This window comes from Mustela nigripes, chromosome 17 (assembly GCF_022355385.1).
Source record: "Mustela nigripes isolate SB6536 chromosome 17, MUSNIG.SB6536, whole genome shotgun sequence".
NCBI classification, from domain to species: Eukaryota; Metazoa; Chordata; class Mammalia; order Carnivora; family Mustelidae; genus Mustela; species Mustela nigripes.
The window spans coordinates 130,075-149,524 of record NC_081573.1 but is presented as its reverse complement, the minus strand read 5'-3'; the positions used below and the strand labels follow the sequence as shown (position 1 = coordinate 149,524).

Here is a 19,450-nt window from a genome sequence, read left to right as displayed (position 1 = left end):
CCTTAATATTTTATAAACCAGGACCCAAAACCATAAAGCTGTAACTTCTGTACAGGGAAAGCAGTCAAATTTAGGGGAAGACACAGGGGTGGGAAAGAAGAGGGCCCAGAGAAGACCACTTACTCACCAATTGGAGACTCTGGCCTCTTTGGAGAGATAGTCCTAGAAGATGCTGGGAATCAAAAAGAGAAAGTTTAAAGGTACAAGACCATCTCCCCTAGCCCTGCTCCTGCCCCTTTGCTGAATGCACACACTTTAGAGGCAGAACCCCATGACTATAAGAGCATGAACTACAAAGTTGGGCTGTCTAAAATTTATCTCAACCTTCCCACCTGATCCCATTGCCCAATTCTGAGTTCCAAGTGCTGATATTTACCTTCCCCTTAATATTTTATAAACCAGGACCCAAAACCATAAAGCTGTAACTTCTGTACAGGGAAAGCAGTCAAATTTAGGGGAAGACACAGGGGTGGGAAAGAAGAGGGCCCAGAGAAGACCACTTACTCACCAATTGGAGACTCTGGCCTCTTTGCAGAGATGGTGATAGTCCTAGAAGACTCTGGGAATCAAAAAGTGAAAGTTTAAAGAGACAAGACCATCTCCCCTAGCCCTGTTTCTGCTCCTTTCCTGAATGCATGGACATTTGAGGCAGAATCCCATGACTATAAGAAGAACATGAGGGGTGCCTGGGTGGCTCAGTGGGTTAAAGCCTCTGCCTTCAGCTCAGGCCATGATCTCAGGGTCCTGGGATCGAGCCTGGCATCGAACTCTCTGCTCAACAGGGAGCCTGCTTCTCCCTTTCTCTCTGCCTGCCTCTCTGCCTACTTGTGATCTCTCTCTCTCCCTCTCTCTCTCGTTCTCTCTCTCTCTCTCTCTGTTAAATAAATAAATAAAATCTTTTTTAAGAAGAAGAAGAACATTCAGCATTATGCTGAGTGAAATAAGTCAAGCAGAGAGAGTCAATTATATGGTTTCACTTATTTGTGGAGCATAACAAATATCATGGAGGACATGGGGAGTTAGAGAGGAGAAGGGAGTTGGGGGAAATTGGAAGGAGAGGTGAACCATGAGAGACTATGGACGCTGAAAAACAATCTGAGGGTTTTGAAGGGGCGGGGTTGGGAGGTTGGGGTACCAGGTGGTGGGTATTATAGAGGGCACGGATTGCATGGAGCATTGGGTGTGGTGCAAAAATAATGAATACTTTTATGCTAAAAATAAAAAATAAATTAAAAAAAAGAAGAAGAAGGACATGAACTACAGAGTCAGGCTGTCTAGATTTGAACCCCAGATCCATCACTAATTAGATGTAGGGCCCCTGTCAATAGACTTAATACCTATAGGCCAGTTTTCCCATCTGTCCAATAAAAACAATTATAATGCATCACAGGTTAATGTGAAATTTAAACCAATAACAGTAATAATAGCATAAGACACACTGCTTGCATATGATAAGCACCCCACATGCAGTAGCTCTAGATTCACCAGGTGCTCAGCCATACACATCAGAAAGGTACGTGTTTTAATATACTGTGAAAATTGCTATAATAGAAAGTCCATAGGACAGAGGAAACGATTCAACCCAGCATCAGAAAAGACTTTCTTGAGGGACTGAGACTATGAGGAAAGGGAAGGAAAAGCAGACCAAGTGGCTTGGATGCAGAGTAAAGAGATGCCAGGGACTCAGGAGAGCTTCATCTGACTCTGTGTGGCTGAGATTTGCATGAGGAATGAAAACAAGACTGGAGGGATCAACAGTGGCTGATCTAAGGGCATTGGATCCAAAAGTATTAAACATCAAGCTGAGAATCCCGGGCTATAATCCTAAGAGTGATGGGAAACCAGAGGGATTTTGAACAGAAGATGATGAAGAATCTCATCTGGGTCTTAGAAGGAATTTGCTCACATCAGGAATCAAACAGAGAGTTAGAGTCAGGTGGACCCAGTGGAGATACCAGAACTATACTCAGGGGATCTTTCAAGGTTTCTATCTTGAGGGAAGTCGATAATTTTTCCAGGAAAAGTGAGGGGAAAGAGAATTACAGCATGAGGATGGGACTGCAGTGATAAGAAGAGGCAGTGGACAATCGGGGACTAAGGTTATGCACGTGGATTAGAGCAAAGTCAGAAGACTTTGAGCGACGGTCCTCCCATCAAAGCCTTGGCTCTGCTGTCTTTGAAATGGCCACATTTCCGAGAATGCACATCTCTCCCCATGCTCAGAGCCCACCTCTATCCCATCCTTGATCCTCAAACCAGGGACTTTCCTTGGAAGAGTCAAGTGATTTCCTGAAGGGGACTTAAAGCCTACAGCCTTAGATGATGAGAGAAAACCCTAGCTTCATACTCTTTTCTGCTGGTTTCTGAGCTCTTGGTACTCACTGATTGTAGAGCTTTTGTTGACTAGTGAGATGCTCCGTTTCCTGGAGGCTTCTGGGAATTCTAAGCAAGAAGATAATAAGAAAGTGGATAAGGTCAGTCTTCCCAGTGAGCCCCTACTCTGCATACCCCTTCTAAGAAATCTAGGGTTCCCAGAACCCCTTTTTCTGACACATACTGCATAAAACTGAGGAGAGAAACATGCAGAGTTGCTGTAAGACGTGTCTTCTATACCTCAGTGGCTGAATAAGAAATGGATCAATTCGGGGCCCCTGGGTGGTTCAGTGGGTTAAAGCCTCTGCTTTCAGCTCAGGTCATGGTCCCAGGGTCCTGGAATCGAGCCCCACATCAGGTTTTCTACTCAGCAGGGAGCCTGCTTCCCTCTCTCTCTCTGCCTGCCTCTCTGCCTACGTGTGATCTCTGTCAAATAAATAAATAAAATCTTAAAAAAAGAAATGGATTCATTCATCCACTGAGGGACCAACGTTATTTCCTCTTTGGGGCTACTGTGGATAATGTTGCTATGAACATTTATGTGCCTGTTTTTGTATAAACATACATTTTTGTATTTGTTCATTTTGGGGGGGAGCACATAGCTACAGTGGAATAGCTGGGTCCTATGGCAATTAATACAGTCACAGAATAATTCTTTTGAGGAAATGCTGAACCATTTTTCCACAGCAATGATCCCATGTTTCATTCCCACCAGCAATATGTAAGGGCTCCAGTTTCTCCACATTCTCAACAACCCCTCTAGTTGTGTGTTATTATTATTATTCATTACTGTTACTCTCATTCTGCTGGCTATGATGAATTTCGTGGTATGTGACTTACCTCAGTTTAAAAAGTAAGTAGTATTTATTCTTCTACCCACTTAATCTCACAACAAACTGAGGGTTGCCGGGGGGAGGGGGTTTGGGAGAAGGGGGTGGGATTATGGACATTGGGGAGGGTATGTGATTTGGTGAGTGCTGTGAAGTGTGTAAACCTGGTGATTCACAGACCTGTACCCCTGGGGATAAAAATATATGTTTATAAAAAATAAAAAATTAAAAAAAAAAAAAAAAAAAAAAAAAAAGTAAGTAGTAGACCAGTAGATGTGTGCAAGCTCAGTTCTTGGTAACCAGCCTCTGAACACAAGAGAATCCCCTCCCTACTAAGGCCATTTTCTTAACCAGGGACCCCCATAGTTACATGGGCACCAAAACATTTCCTAAAACTCCTCAACCTATAAATATGTAGCTCCTATTAAGGATGGGGACAATCTTGGTGGACCTTTCTGTGATGGAACCAGCTCATTAAAGCCTAGCTTATGCTCAGGAATCTGTAGTAAAGTGAGAACTTAGATATTGTTTGCTCTATGTTATTTCTCTTCCTATGAGCCTCATTAATAAATTGTTGTTCAAGGGGAACCTGGATTGCTCAGTCCATTAAGCATCCAACTCTTGGCTTCTGCTCAGGTGATGCTCTCATGGTTCTGAGGTGAAGCCCTACATGGGGCTCTGCACTGACTGTGGCACTTGCTTAAGATATTCTCTCTCTCTCTCTCTCTCTCTCTCTCTGCCACTCCCCACCTCACATCTGCATACTTTTGCTGTCTCTCTCAAAAATTTGAATTTAGATTAAACATGAGGAAGTATCTGTCTAGCATGGAATACTATGCAGTCATAAAAAGCAACACATTGTTGATAACACACAATAACTTGGATGCATCTCAAGGACATTGTGCTGAGTGAGAAAAGTCAGTTCCAAAACATTCCATGATAGGTGAACCTTTCCATGTATATATAACATTGTCAAAATGATGAAATTCAATAGAACAAATTAGTACTTGCAGGGGATAGAAATGGTGGGAGGGGAGAGGGTAAATATAATCATAAAGGGGTAGCCTGAGTGATATCTTTGTGGGGCTGGAAGAGTTCTGTATCTTGAGAGCTGTGGCGGTTACATGGATCTACACATGTGATAAATTGTGATAAATCACCATAGAGCTAAATACAAATACCGTGTCAATGTCAGGTTCCTGGTTTTATGTTGTACTGTAATTATGCAAGACATATCCATTGGGGAAATCTAGGCAAAGGGTATACAGAATCCTTCTGCATTGCCTTTGCAATGCCTTTGCAACTTCTTGTGAACCTACCTCTCAAAATTAAAAGTTTTAAAATTCCAATCAGAAATACATGCACACACACGTGTGTGCACACATACACACATGCATTGTGCCTCATTTGGCAAGACAGCCTCCATAATGCCCTCCACCACACATGTCAGCACATTCTTGTCCGACTTGGCTCTTTTCAACATGCTTATGTTCCTCAGGGTTTGGGTCTACCCTGCGACACAGGAAGTATTGGCAAGGCCACAGACTGATGCACAACTTCTTAAGGCACAGGCTGGTATGTGATACACCAGAATCAAGTAAGATGCTTTGAGGATGGGAGAATATGATGGCCCACACAAAATTTAGGACAGTCCTTCTCAAAGTGACATCCCAGAGCAGCAGCCTCAGTGTCACCTGGAAACTTGTTAGAAATGAACATAACTGGGGGCGCCTGGGTGGCTCAGTCAGTTAAGCGTCTGCCTTTGCCTCAGGTCATGATCTCAGGGTCCTGGGACCAAGCCCAGCATCGGGCTCCTTGCTCAGGAGCTGCTCCTGCCTGCTGCTCCCCCTGCTTGTGCATACTCTCTCTCTCTCGCTCAGTCTTTCTCTCTCAAATAAATAAATAAAACCTTTTCAACAACAACAACAACAAAATGAACATAACTGGACCCCACCCCAGACCTTCTGAGTCAGGAACTGGTGAGATCCAGAAGCCTGGGTCACCTCCAGGTGATTCCCAGGCCCCCTAATGTTTGAGAACCATGGCCAATGGAATCAGAGTCTCAAAACTAGTGTCCAGGAATCTACGATTTTATAAGCCACTCAGATTATTCTTTTCCACATTAGACATTATACATCATCCCCCTAAGGCTGGAGAGAAGTGGAGATATAGGGCAGCACAGTAATGTCTATCTAATATTATTATACCCACGTTCTTTACACACACAAGTAAGTGATTTTTTAAAATAAATCAAATTTGTGAAAGAGACAAGGGAATTAAATAGAAAAATCTAGATAAAGGGGAGAAAGAAAAGAAGGGGTCTGTGGGTCTATACCCCAGACACTGGGATAAATCCTGCAGAACTTACCTGTCACAGAGGAAGGTGGTTCCGTGGGTAACCAAGCGGGGGTCACAGAAGTCCCTGGGAAATCAGAAAAAGAGAGAGATCTGTGCTCTGTTAGCTATGGGTCCTGAGCAAACAAAAAAGCATTCTGTGACCCAGTTTCCTCACCTAGAAGATGAATACAAAGAAGCTCACATCACTGGATGGTCCTGGGTGTTAAATAGCACACCGAGCACATTCTGAGACTAATTAAAAATGACAATCTCTGTAGATGCCCTCCCTGCTCTTTGAACTTCAGTTCTGTCCCTTTTTCTGGACCTCTGTGATGTGCACCTGACTTTGTCCCTGGGAGCAAAACTGGCTCTTAAGTCCTGGGAAGCAGATGAGAAGACAGAAGCCATGGGATACATGTAGGGAGAAAGGGTGATACCTGTGTCACAGAACACAGCACCTTTCCAACCCCACCACCCTAGCTTTGTAGCTACATCAACCTGCCAACCTCCTTTCACCCCAGGACATTTGCTCATACAATCCCACATGCCGGCAACCCGTCCCACTGCTCTTACCCATTTACCTCTTACTCTGCCCTAAGAGCAAGGTCAAACATTGGCTGCTCAGAGAGGTGTTCCCAAACCACTTCCCCTTCTAGGTTCTAACAGCACTGTGTACTTCTAATTCATTACACATGTCCCAGGGACAACAGTGCAGTGTTGGATATTCTCTAAGCCTGTTTGCTCTAATTACTATATGTACATATAACATGTGCGTGTGTAATACGTGTGTGTGTAAAGGAAAAGATACCATAGAGAGAGTGAATTTCAAGTCCCCAGCAGAGCACAGGCACAGCAGAGACACTTTTGAAATACGTCCTATGAAAGAAGCAATAATTGAGCAGGGACCCAAAAAAAGACAAATCTATAAAGGCAGGAAGATTAGTGGTTTCCTTGGACTGGAGGGAGGGGGAGGGAGGGGCTGCATGCGGGCAGGAAGGATGAGATATGGTGGTGGAAATGTTCTAAAACTAGACTGTGGTGGTGACCACAGAACTCTAAATTTACTAAAAACCACTGCATTGTACAACTCAAACAAGAGACTGTTTGTTCAGCTCCTATTACATGCCAGGAGCTACTGTTTGTGCTGGGGATACAGCAGAAAAGAAAACAGACACAAATGTCTGTCTTTCTGGAGCTTACCTTCCAGGATGCAGGGGGCAGACAGGTGACAAACACCATAAGTCAGAACAATGTATGCACAGGTGTGGATGCCGTGGAGAAAAATTGGGCAGAGAAGATGGCAGATAGCATCAGAGAGGCAAGAATGGGACCTTTGATAGAAGGCTTGAGCCATGAGATCTGGAGAAAGCATCCCAGCAGGTGCAAGGTCCCTGAGGACATAGTGAGCCTGGGTATTCGAGGAAAAGCAAGACGGGATATAGTCAGTAAACTAGACTTATCCATGGTGACCATTGCATAGTGTATATAAATATCAAATCACTATGTTGTACACCTGAAACTAATACACCATGTCAATTAGTCTTCAACTTAAGGGGGGGGGGTGCTGATGGTTCTAAGGCAGAGTGGATGAGGGCAGATCAGCAGGTCAGGTAATCAGACAGGTAGAGAAGGGGCCTGGTGAGATGAGAGGAGTGCGTGCTATGGGCTTTGAGCAAAATCATCTGATTTTAACAGCCTGCTCTAAAGGGGTTCCTCTTGCCATCATTCTGCAAACATTCTAAAGAGACAAAGGTATACAAACTTGCAACCAGTAGATGCAAATAAATCCTGGAGATTAATGCACAGCATACGGTCAACTGCACTATATCCCAGATTTAGTTGCTAAGAGACAAGATCTGTGGTGTTCTCACCACAAAAAAAAGCAACGGCAATTATGTGACAGGTTGAAGGTATTAGCTAATGCCCCAGTGGTAATATGTTGCAACACATAAATGTATTAAGTCAACACATGCTACATCTTATATAATGTTATATGTCAATTATATCTCAATTAATTGATTTTTTTTTAATTAAAGGGGACAAAGGTAGACACAGAGTGACCAGTATATGGAGCAAATCAGTTCTACATGAAGATGTGCTCCCTTGTCAGATCAGGAACAGGCTTCAGAGATGTGGTAGGAAGCATGAGTTGGGCAAAGGATTTACAAGAAAATGCCTCTGAGTATGGCAGCAGAAAAATGTGTCCTTTAAAATTTTCATGTTATTTTCAAATGTACATTATATGTACCATCTTTAATATTCATTTTAAGTGCACAGTTCAATAGTATTAAGTGCATTCACATTGTTGTGCAAGAAATCTCAGAACTTTTTCATCTGCAGACCTGGAACTCTATGCCCATTAAACAATACTAACTCCACTTTTCCCCTCCATCAGCCTTTGGTAATTCCCTTTCTACTCTCTGCCTCTATGGCTTGGATGACTTTCAAATGCCTCCCGGGAGTAGAATCAGATGATATATGGCCTTTTGGGGCTGCTTTATTTCACATAGCATGACGTTCTCCAGGTTCATCTGTACTGTAGCACATGGCAGGATCACCTTCCTCTTTGGGGCTGCATAACAGTCCGTTGTGTGTCTCCACCACGGTTTCTTTATGAACTATGTTGTCCTCTTTTGAAAGAGGCATGCTGTAAGAATGAAAGACTGATAGTGGCTACAATGCAAACACAGCTCAAAAGCATGAGGCTGACTGAGAGAAGCCAGTCATGAAAGACCCCGTGTTCTAGGACTCCATATATATGCAGTTCCCTCAAAGAGGCAGACTGTTAGAGATAGGAAGTCGTTTGTGGTTGAATGGAAAATGACGGCAAACAGGTGCCAGAGGTCCTGCAGAGGTGATGGAGATGGGCCGACGGGGTTGTGGTGATGGTTGCACAACTCTGTGAACTCTCTGAATACATGGACACATAAAGTGGGTAACCTTATAGGTCTAGAAACCATACCTGAATAAAACAGAATGGAAGGCCATTTCTAGTGTATAATGACCTCACTAGCTAGATTTCAACAAAAATAAGTCTGAATACAAGTACATTTTCATTTTACCCTGTACTACATTAATCCACTGGAGACCAAAAGGATAAGATTTTTCCCTTTTCTGGGAGATGGATAGGGTCATTAGTCTTTTGTATATTGGGGCATTTCATTTTTTAAATTTTACTTTATTTTTTCAGTGTTCCAAGATTCATTGTGTATGTACCACAGCCAGTGCTCCATGCAATATGTGCCATTTTGTTCTTTTAGTTTTCATTTTTAATTTTAGAGAGTGCATAAGCAGGGTGGGGAGGGTAAATTGGGAGGGAGAGGGGGTGGAAAGAATCCCAGACAGACTCCATGTTGAACACAGAGCCCCATGCAGGACTCCATCTCATGACCCTGAGATCATGACCAGAGCCAAAACCAAGAGGCTGACAGTTAAAGAACTGAGCCACCCAGGTGCTCCTATTGAGGCATTTTTTTTTAATTTTTTATTTTTTATAAACATATATTTTTATCCCCTGGGGTACAGGTCTGTGAATCACCAGGCTTACACACTTCACAGCACTCACCAAATCACATACCCTCCCCAATGTCCATAATCCCACCCCCTTCTCCCAAACCCCCTCCCCCCGGCAACCTCAGTTTGTTTTGTGAGATTAAGAGTCACTTATGGTTTGTCTCCCTCCCAATCCCATCTTGTTTCATTTATTCTTCTTCTACCCACTTAAGCCTCCATGTTGCATCACCACTTCCTCATATCAGGGAGATCATATGATAGTTGTCTTTCTCTGCTTGACTTATTTCGCTAAGCATTTTCAATAAATAAGTCACTGGGGCGCCTCACTGACTCGCTCGGAAGAGTATGCCACTCTTGATCTCAGGGTCAGGAGTTTGAGCCCCATGATGGGTTTAGAGATTATAAAAAATAAATAAATAAACTTTGGGGCCTCTGGGTGGTGCCATGGGTTGAGCTTCTGACTCTTGGTTTCAGTTCAAGTCGTGGTGGCATCAGTCCATCCCACATCAGGCTCTGAGCTCAGCATGGAGTCTGCTAAACTTTCTCTCCCCGCTCCCTCTGCCCCTCCCAGTATGCCCGCTTGCTCTCTCTCTCTCTCTCAAGTAAATTAATCTTTTAAAAAAATAAAATGGAAGGGAATTGAGGGAAATTGGAAGGGGAGGTGAACCATGAGAGACTATGGACGCTGAAAAACCATCTGAGGGTTTTGAAGGGGCGGGGAGTGGGATGTTGGGGTACCAGGTGGTGGGTATTATAGAGGGCACGGATTGCATGGAGCACTGGGTGTGGTGCAAAAACAATGAATACTGTTATGCTGAAAATAAATTTAAAAATAAAAATAAAATAAAATGAACTTTAAATAATTCAGTTGCTTCAATACTTGTAAAGGAACATAGCAGCAAAACAGTGGTGAACAGAAAACATCAATAATGGTTTTTAAATCACATCAGTTGCCGTAAAGGATTTAGCAGCGAGCGTTGTGTGGAGAGGCCTCGTACTTAGACTATTGCAAATAAGAAAGACAGAGTGTGTTTGCATGTAAAGAGAGTCAAAGTTTCCTTCCTATTATAGTGGCATTTTTCAAAGTAATTTCCGTAAGTTCTTCACTGCTGTGTGTTTGTTTGTTTCAAATCTAGACAAGACAAAAGGCATTATCACTGGTATTAAGAATTATTTTTTCTTCTCTGATGGAGGCATAATACTCCATAGTGTATATGGACCACGTCTTCCTTATCCATTCATCTGTTGAAGGGCATCTTGGTTCTTTCCACAGTTTGGCGACCATGGCCATTGCTGCTATAAACATTGGGGTACAGATGGCCCTTCTTTTCACTACATCTGTATCTTTGGGGTCAATACCCAGGAGTGCAATGGCAGGGTCATAGGGAAGTTCTATTTTTAGTTACTTGAGGAATCTCCACACTGTTCTCCAAAGAGGCTGCACTTTTGTAGCAACATGGACGGGACTGGAAGAGATTATGCTGAGTGAAATAAGTCAAGCAGAGAGAGTCAATTATCATATGGTTTCACTTATTTGTGGAGCATAACAAATAGCATGGAGGACATGGGGAGATAGAGAGGAGAAGGGAGTCCGGGGAAATTGGAAGGGGAGGTAAACCATGAGAGACTATGGACTCTGAAAAACAATCTGAGGGTTCTGAAGAGGCGGGAGGTGGGAGGTCGGGGGTACCAGGTGGTGGGTATTGGAGAGGGCATAGATCGCATGGAGCACTGGGTGTGGTGCAAAAATAATGAATACTGTTATGCTGAAAATAAAAAATAAATTTTAAAAAAAGATTTATTTTTTCTTATTTCTTTTGTATTTCTATATACTCTGCAGTAGATAAAGTAACAGCCTCTCAAACATGCTCATGTCCCAATCCCCAGGCCCTGTGGATATGGTGTCTTACCCAATAAATGGGAGGGGGTGGGGGGGATGCCTGGATTTTCCAGGTGGGCCCAGTGTCATCACAGGGTCCTTAAACATGGAAGCAGGAGGCCAGGGAGACAGAGAGACTGATGATGCTATGTTGCTGGCTTCTGTGATAAAGGAAGGGACCACGGGAGCCAAGGGGTGCAGGCACTTCTAAAATCTGGGAAAAGCACAGGACAGATTCCCCCCTGGGCCCTCCAGAAGGAATGTAACCCATCTGACACCTTTGTTTTGTCCCAGGGAGACCCATTTGGTACCTGACCTCCAGAAATGGAAGGTAATAATACATTTACAATTTTTTTAAGCCACTAGATTAGTGGCGATTTGTGACAACTAATATACCCTCCAAAGCTTCATGCCTCTCCTGGCTTCCCACCTCCTTCACAGGTGTTGGCCCTCCCCTGAAACTTCAGCAGAGTGTGCAAGAGCTAAAGAAAAAAAGGCTTAGTCTGCAGCTCCCTCACCTGTGACCACAAGCTCCAGGGGGTCGCTGGGGGCCGACCACAGGTAAGGCAGCTTGCTGGAAAAACTGTAGCATCGGTAGGTCCCACTGTGTGCAGCAGTCACTGCGGTGATGGGAAAGTCAGCCCTGTACTGCTTCTCAGATCCCTTCTGGGGCCCAGCGTCCCCTTCCTTGTACAGAGCAAATTGGTCAAAACTGAATTGGCTTCGACACTGCAGAGTGACTTCGCCTCCTGGGGACACAGCTGAGCTGGGCTGGGCTGAGATCGAGGGCTTGTTGACATAAACTCCTGGGAGAAAAGAGAGCTCTGGTGTTAAAGACCGTGGCCAGCATGTTGGCCATGGGGGTGGCCAGGTCCCCCCACCTCCTAAGAGCTAGGGAACTTTCCAGGTATATCCATCCATAGAGAACCCACTTGCCCTGCCCCCAGCTCACAAAAGGGTTAAGGGAGCATAACCAGGATCCTATCACGGTGCCCGGTCTCAAATCCTCATTCTGTCCCTTAGGGGCTGTGTGATCCTGGAGAGAAACCCACCCTTCTAACTGTGCCCCAGTGTTCTTTACTGTAAAAATGAATCATTGAACACTATGTCAAGAACTAATGATGACTACATGTTGATTAATTGAATTTAAATTTAGAAAAAGAAAATGGGAATGACTGAATAAGCAACTTAGCACAGTTGCTTAATACATAGGGAGCTCCCGAACTACGACGACAGTAACAAAATAGCAAACTGCTGTAGTGCAGTTTTTATTATTTTTTTTTAAAGATTTTATTTATTTATTTGACAGAAAGAGATCACAAGCAGGCAGAGAGGCAGGCAGAGAGAGAGGAGGAAGCAGGCTCCCCGCTGAGCAGAGAGCCCGATGGGGGCCTGATCCCAGGACCCTGAGATCATGACCTGAGCCGAAGGCAGCGGCTTAACCCACTGAGCCACCCAGGCGCCCTGTAGTGCAGTTTTTAAACCAAAATTAATTCAAATAATTCATACTGAACAAAATAACCAAGATTGTAAACAAAAACAGACGCCATCTGTGACTCATGGCGAGGCAAAAGGCTCAAAACACTTTCATGCATTTTTATGGTTAATTCTTTCCACACTATTAACATAGTTGAAAAAAAATTGAAAAACTTTAAACTAGGCTATTCAAATTCATAAATTATTTGAAGTTTAAATATTTGATTCATACAAAAAAAATTTTTTTAAAAGAATTCATTATCCTTTTACTCTCCTGGCCTTAGGGAAACAAACTCATCAGTGATATTTTCAAAATCTCTCTGGAAAATAACCACTTGAAAATGCATTAGAAATAAAAGCACAAGCCAAGAACATTATATTCCATCAAAAAGTAAAAAAGAGGGACGCCTGGTTGGCTCAGTGGGTTAAGCCTTTGCCTTCGATTCAGGTCATGGCCTCAGAGTCCTGGGATTGAGCCCCATGTCAGGCTCTGCTCAGTGGAGAACCTGCTTCCACCCTCTCTCTCTCTGCCTGCCTCTCTGCCTGTTTGTGAGCTCTCTCTCCCTGTCAAATAGATAAAATCTTTAAAAAAAAAAAAAAAAAAAAGTAAACAGAAGGCATTGGAATGTGGCTAGAGCCTTTGGCACGGGGCTCAGGTATGGCTTGAAAGGGCCTTGCCTCGTTCTATCTTGACCTAAAAGTGTGATACTTTGTTCAGCATGGGTGTTTCTGCATTGATTTTGATTGTTTTAGAAAGATCCTGCATTGGGGTTCCTGGGTGGCTCAGTGGGTTAAGCATCTGCCTTCAGCTCAGGTCATGATCCCAGGGTCCTGGGATCCAGCCCCGCATCGAGCTCCCGGCTCAGCAGGAAGCCTGCTTCTCCCTCTCCCTCTAGGTCTGCTTTCATTCCCTCTCTTGCTGTGTTTCTGTCAAATAAGTAAATAAAATCCTAAAATAAAGAAAGAGAGAGAGAGAGAGAGAGAAAACGAAGAAAGGCAGGCAGGCAGGCAGGAAGGAATTGCAATGACCTAGCACTTGCATGGCTCACTGCACCTCCCCTATGAAAGCAGCTAGCACTTTGATCCCCACCCAGTCCCGGCCCCCTGGGTCTCCGGATTCTCTGAATCTTTCCCCTCCTCACCCTCCTGGAGCCCCCAGGCCCCAGGTGCAGCTGCCCCCCTCACCCCTCCAGGTACCTGTAGCGATCAGCTCCAGCCGGTCACTGGGGGGAGACCAGAGGCTCCCATTCTGGTAGGTGCAGCGGTAGCACCCTGCGAAACGTTCCTCCATGGATGGGATGAAGAGGACAGGCTCATCCTGGTAGTGGTTGGACCTCAGCTTCTCCAGACGGTACAGGTCCACATCCGGAGGCCCCTGGCAGTGGATGGTAACCGGCGTCCTCAGTGGCACTAGGGAGCTAGGCCGGGCCTGAAGGGAGGGCTTGGGCAGCAGGCCTGGAAGGGGAAGTGCAGCCTGGTGGAGGGCTGCTTTCAAACAGACCCTCCTCCCCAGGTGGGGGGGGGGCACTCCTCCCGCCCTCCCAGGCCTTGTGCAGGCGGAGCCCAGAGGAGGGAGCTGGGACTCCAAGGGAAGGACTCACCATGCTGAGCTTCCACCACCTGCCCCAGGCACAGCCCTGAGCAGAGAAGAAAACAACCAAAGGCTAGGACCTCCCGAGCTCACACTTCTCAAAGCAAGGCGGGTGACAACGCTTCTGCAGGCAGTAACTTTCTCTCGTCATCGCTTTTCTAAGGACACACGCTCACATAATTGAGGCACCAGAGGCAGCCAGCCATAGAAGGCTGCATATTGTACAATTCTTTGTATCTGAGCCCTGCTCATGAGGTCAGTCTGCCTGCACACAGAGGGATTAGTGGTTGCCTGGGGCTGGGGAAGGAGGGTGGAGAGCAGATTGTCAGGGGTATGGTTTCTTTCTGGAGCGGTGACAGTGTCCTGGAACGAGGCAGAGGGGGTGGCTGTGTGCCTTGTGAATGTACTGTCATGAATGATAAATTTTATGCTAAGTTTTTAAAAAACCACAGCTTTTTAAAAGACAGAAACATTTTTTCAAAATCCTGGAGCAAACAATCCTAAAATTTGCATGGAACCAGAAAGAGACCCCAAATCGCCAAGGAAATGTTGAAAAAGAAAAACAAAGCTGGGGGCATCATGTTGCCCGATTTCAAACTTTATTACGAAGCTGTGATCACCTAGACATCATGGTTCTGGCACAAAAACAGACACACAGACCAGTGTAACAGAGTAGAGAGCCCAGATATGGACCCTCAACTCAATGGTCAAATAATGTTCGACAAAGCTGGAAAGAATGTCCAATGGAAAACAGTCTCTTCAATAAATGGTGCTAGGAAAATTGGAGAGCTATATATAGAAGAATGAAAGGTGACCATTCTCTTACACCATATACAACAATAAACTCAAAATGGATGAAAGACTTCAGTGTGAGACAGGAATCCACTGGGGCACCTGGGTGGCTCAGTCATTAAGCATCTGCCTTCAGCTCAGGTCATGATCCCAGGATCCTGGGATCGAGTCCCACATCCTGCTCAGTGGGGAGTCTGCTTCTCCCTCTCCCTCTGCTGTTCCTTCTGCTTCTGTGCTCTCACTCATGATCTCTCTCTCTCAAATAAATAAATAAATAAAAATCTTTAAAAAAATAAAAAAGGAATTCATCAAAATCCTAGAAAAGAACATAGGCAGTAACTTCTTCAACATCGGCCACAGCAACTTCTTTCAAGACATGTCTCCAAAGGCAAAGGAAAGAAAAGCGAAAATTTGGGGACTTCATCAAGATGAAAAGCTCCCGCACAGCAAAGGAAACAGTCAACAAAACAAAGAGGCAACCCATGGAATGGGAGAAAATATTTGCAAATGACACTACAGAAAAGGCCTGATACCCAAGACCTATAAAGAACTCCTCAAACTCAACACACACAAAACAGATAATCAAGTCAAAAAATGGGAAGAGCAAACTAACAGACACATGAAAAAATGTTCATCATCATTAGCCATCAGGGAGATTCAAATCAATTCCAAATCAGATTCAAATCAAAACCACATTGCAATACCACCTTACACCAGTTAGAATGGCCAAAAATACCAGGACAGGAAATAACATGTGTTGGCGAGGATGTGGAGAAAGGGGAGCCCTCTTACACTGTTGGTGGGAATGCAAGTTGGCGCAGTCACTTTGGGAAACAGTGTGGAAATTCCTTAAGAAATTAAAAGTAGAGCTTCCCTATGACCCTGCATTTGCACTCCAGGGTATTTACCCCAAAGATACAGATGTAGTGAAAAGAAGGACCATATGTACCCCAGTGTTCATAGCAGCAATGGCCACTGTCACCAAACTGTGGAAAGAACCAAGATGCCCTTCAACAGACGAATGGATAAGGAAGATGTGGTGCATATACACTATGGAGTATTATGCCTCCATCAGAAAGGATGAATCCCCAACTTTTGTAGCAACATGGACGGGACTGGGAGAGATTATGCTGAGTGAAATAAGTAAAGCAGAGAGAGTCAATTATCATATGTTTTCACTTATTTGTGGAGTGTAAGAAATAACACGGAGGACATTAGGATAAGGAGAAGAGAAGTGAGTTGGGGGGAATCGGAGGGGGAGACAAACCATGAGAGACTGTGGACTCTGAGAAACAAACTGAGGGTTTTGGAGGGAAGAGGTTTGGGGTTGGGAGACCCTGGTGGTGGGTATTAAGGAGGACATATAGAGGTGCCTGGGTGGCTCAGTGGGTTAAAGCCTCTGCTTTCTGCTCAGGTCATGATCTCAAGGTCCTGGGATCGAGCCCCACATTGAGCTCTCTGCTCAGCAGGCTCTCTCTGCTGAGCAGAGAGCCTGCTTCCCCCTCTCTCCCTGCCTCTCTGCCTACTTGTGATCTCTCTCCCTCTGTGTCAAATAAATAAGTAAAATCTTTCAAAAAAATAATAAGAAGAGCACATATTGCATGGAGCACTGCGTGTGGTGTCTAAACAATGGATATTGGAACACTGAAAATATAAAATAAAATTTTTAAAAATGAGATAAAAAAATACACTTAAAGGCCCCTGGGTGGCTCAGTCATTAAGCATCTGCCTGCAGCCCAGGTCATGATCCCAGGGCCCTGGGATTGAGCCCCACATTGGGCTCTCTGCTCAGCGGGGAGCCTGCTTTCTCCCTCTCCCACTCCCCCTCCTTGTGTTCCCTCTCTTGCTGTCTCTCTGTCAAATAAATAAATAAATAAATAAAATTTAAGAAAAATATAGACTTAAAAAAACTAATGATGTTCTAAAACTAATGATGGTGATTAACATAACACAAACAAACAGACAAAGCCATCCAGGAATTCCTTATGCATACACTTTGGACAACTCTAAAGAGAATTATCTCCTCTCTGAAAAGGGGGCTGTGTCCAGGATTTAGTCTCTTTTTTATCCTAGCTTTGTCAATACATAATTGATGTACAATGTTGTGTAAATTTAAGGTGTGTGTGTCGACTTGATATTTATATAGCACAAAATGATTTCTCTCACAGCATTAGCTAATATTAACCAATTACATAATTAGCTAATATTAGCTAATTAGTTAACACCTCCATCCTGTCACATATTACCATTTATTTTTTTTATGGTGTGAACATTTAGGATATTCTGCAAGAAGGTGTTATTGGCTGCAGTCCCCATGGTGTAGGGGGTACCTGGGTGGCTCAGTTGGTTAAGCATCTGCCTTCAGCTCAAATCATGATCCTGCGGTCCTGGGATTGAGCCCCAAGTTGGGCTCCTTGCTCAGTGGGGAGCCTGCTTCTCCCTCTGCCTGATGCTCCCCTATTCATTCTGTGTGTGTGTGTGTGTGTGTGTGTGTGTGTGTGTCTCCCACTCAAATAAATAAAATCTTTTTCAAAAGAGATCTCCATGCTGTACATAAGATCTAGATGGGATCTGTTACATTGTATCATGTCTAGAGATCACCAGCTGTGTTGTTAATTGTGGATTTCCCACTGTTTTAACTTTTTGCCTAAATCAATATTCTGGGGCATCTGGGTGGCTCAGTAGATTAAGCGACTGCCTTCAGCTCAGGTCATGGTCCCCAAGTCCCAGGATCAAGTCCCACATCAGGCTCCCTGCTCAGCAGGGAGTCTGCTTCTCCCTCTGACCCTCCCTATGTTCTCATGCTCTCTCTCTCTCTCAAATAAATAAAATCTTTACCAAAAAATTAATAAATGCTTTCTCTTATAAAAAAAAGGTAAACCAATATTCTGTACTTACATTATTATGACTATATTATTCATACCTGAGGAGTGTAGTATTATACCTGTATATTTTTCCTATTTATTGTCCCTAGAATCAGTATTTGTCTGCTTTAGTGACATCCGCATAGTTTTCCTTGACCCTGTGTCTAATTCTTTCCACAGTTTCAAATAGCCTTCCCATGTAATCTTATGACACCTATCAAACTGCATAATCGATAAATTCCATCTTCTCCCTTGGAGGTGACTTGCCCCCATTTTGTCTTCTACCTTCTCTAGGTTGAACAACTGCCTTTTTTCTCTCAAGCTGGTTGTTTTTTTTTTTTTAAACTTTTTGCCAAGTTGGTAGCATTACCTGCTTTAGTCTTGCTAGGGTTGTCAGATTTAGGATATAAAAACACAAGACTCCCACTTAAATATAAATTTCAGATAAGCAATGAAATTTTGTTTGCATAGTATGACCCATGAGATTTAATGGGATATACTAAGCTTACAAAATTATTTCTTGTTTATGTGAAATTAGATTTCACTGGCCATGCTGTATATTACCCAGTAACTCTTATCCTTACCCACACACAGACCTGCTCACGTGTGTGCTTCTTGTCTCCACAATAAATGCAAGGAAACTGAACAGAGAGGCTAAGCAGTTTCTTTCAGTTCACACAGCTGGGATGGGGCTGAACCTGGATCATTACTGACTCACACTTGTCTCCAGCCCCCTCTGAACCTCTTGTCCACACCAGGTTCTGCTCCCTGTACCCAAGCTCGACCCACATCTTTGCCCACTTCCCAACACAACCCCGCCGTGGTCCTCTCATGGGTTTCCATCCAGCCTTCTAACGTGACTGGACATACTCCCTGTGCTCTTCTGAGCACTTCCTGGATGGACTCTGACTCACCACATCCCTATTGGTTAGGGACCATTATTAGCCCCTTTTATAGATCAGACTATGGAAACAATATTCTGTCCCCTGTCCTGCAGCTAGTAAGCGTACATTCAAACACCAGCGGCATACTTTGGTCATAAAGAATGTGAACCTGGCACTAAACTCTTGAGTTTATTTGAGCCCTAGATGCGTGACCTTGAACAAGTTCCTTAATCCCTCTGGACCTCAGCTTCCTCGTCTGTGAAATGGGAACATGAATAGGGCCCTACCTCATCAGGCCATTCTGGGAATTAAGTGTCTGCTAAAAAGCATGGCGTGGGCTCAAGTCCACGTACGTGCCAATGAGTGTGTGTTAATGAATGACTGACAGGCGGTCTGTGCTCATGGTGTGTTTCCTTATCCCCATAGCACAGCTGTTCCTTCCTGCTTGGCCCCTTGAGCCTCTGTCCTTTTAACAATAAGGCTCTTCTGAATAAATGAGGGAACTGGGCACATGACCGGCCTTGTGGGGGCAGGCAGTAAGCACACAGGATCCTACCACCAACCCCGCTAGGAGAGACTCTTCCCACAGACTTGCTTAGGTGCCGTTGACAAAGAGAAGCCGTATATCTAGGGTGAGCAACGTTGTGATCTGAAGGACGTGCACATTGTCAGGTGATCAACACAATCGAGCTAATTAACCCACCCCCTGCCTCACATAGGTTGTTTTGATTTTTGATTTTTATTTTTTGTTTTGTTTTGTTTTTATTTATTTTTTATTGTGTTATGTTAGTCCTACAGTACATCATTAGCTTTTGATGCACGGTTCCATGACTCATTGTCTGCGTGTAACACCCAGTGCTCCCTGCAGTCCGTGCCCTCCTGAATACCCACCACTGGGCTCACATAGGTTG

General features: G+C 44.2%; 1 protein-coding gene across 1 annotated transcript in view; it reads right to left on the bottom strand.

Annotated features, from left to right (window-relative positions):
* Positions 1-19,450, bottom strand: part of GP6 (glycoprotein VI platelet) — a 35,392-nt gene that overhangs the window by 1,964 nt on the left and 13,978 nt on the right. The window contains exons 2-8 of the mRNA XM_059383330.1: positions 14,010-14,072; positions 13,606-13,863; positions 11,451-11,738; positions 5,572-5,625; positions 2,383-2,442; positions 509-559; positions 128-172 (exon numbers count right to left, since the gene is read on the bottom strand). Coding sequence (XP_059239313.1) covers positions 128-172; positions 509-559; positions 2,383-2,442; positions 5,572-5,625; positions 11,451-11,738; positions 13,606-13,863; positions 14,010-14,072 — 819 coding nt within the window. The remainder of the gene's footprint in view (positions 1-127; positions 173-508; positions 560-2,382; positions 2,443-5,571; positions 5,626-11,450; positions 11,739-13,605; positions 13,864-14,009; positions 14,073-19,450) is intronic.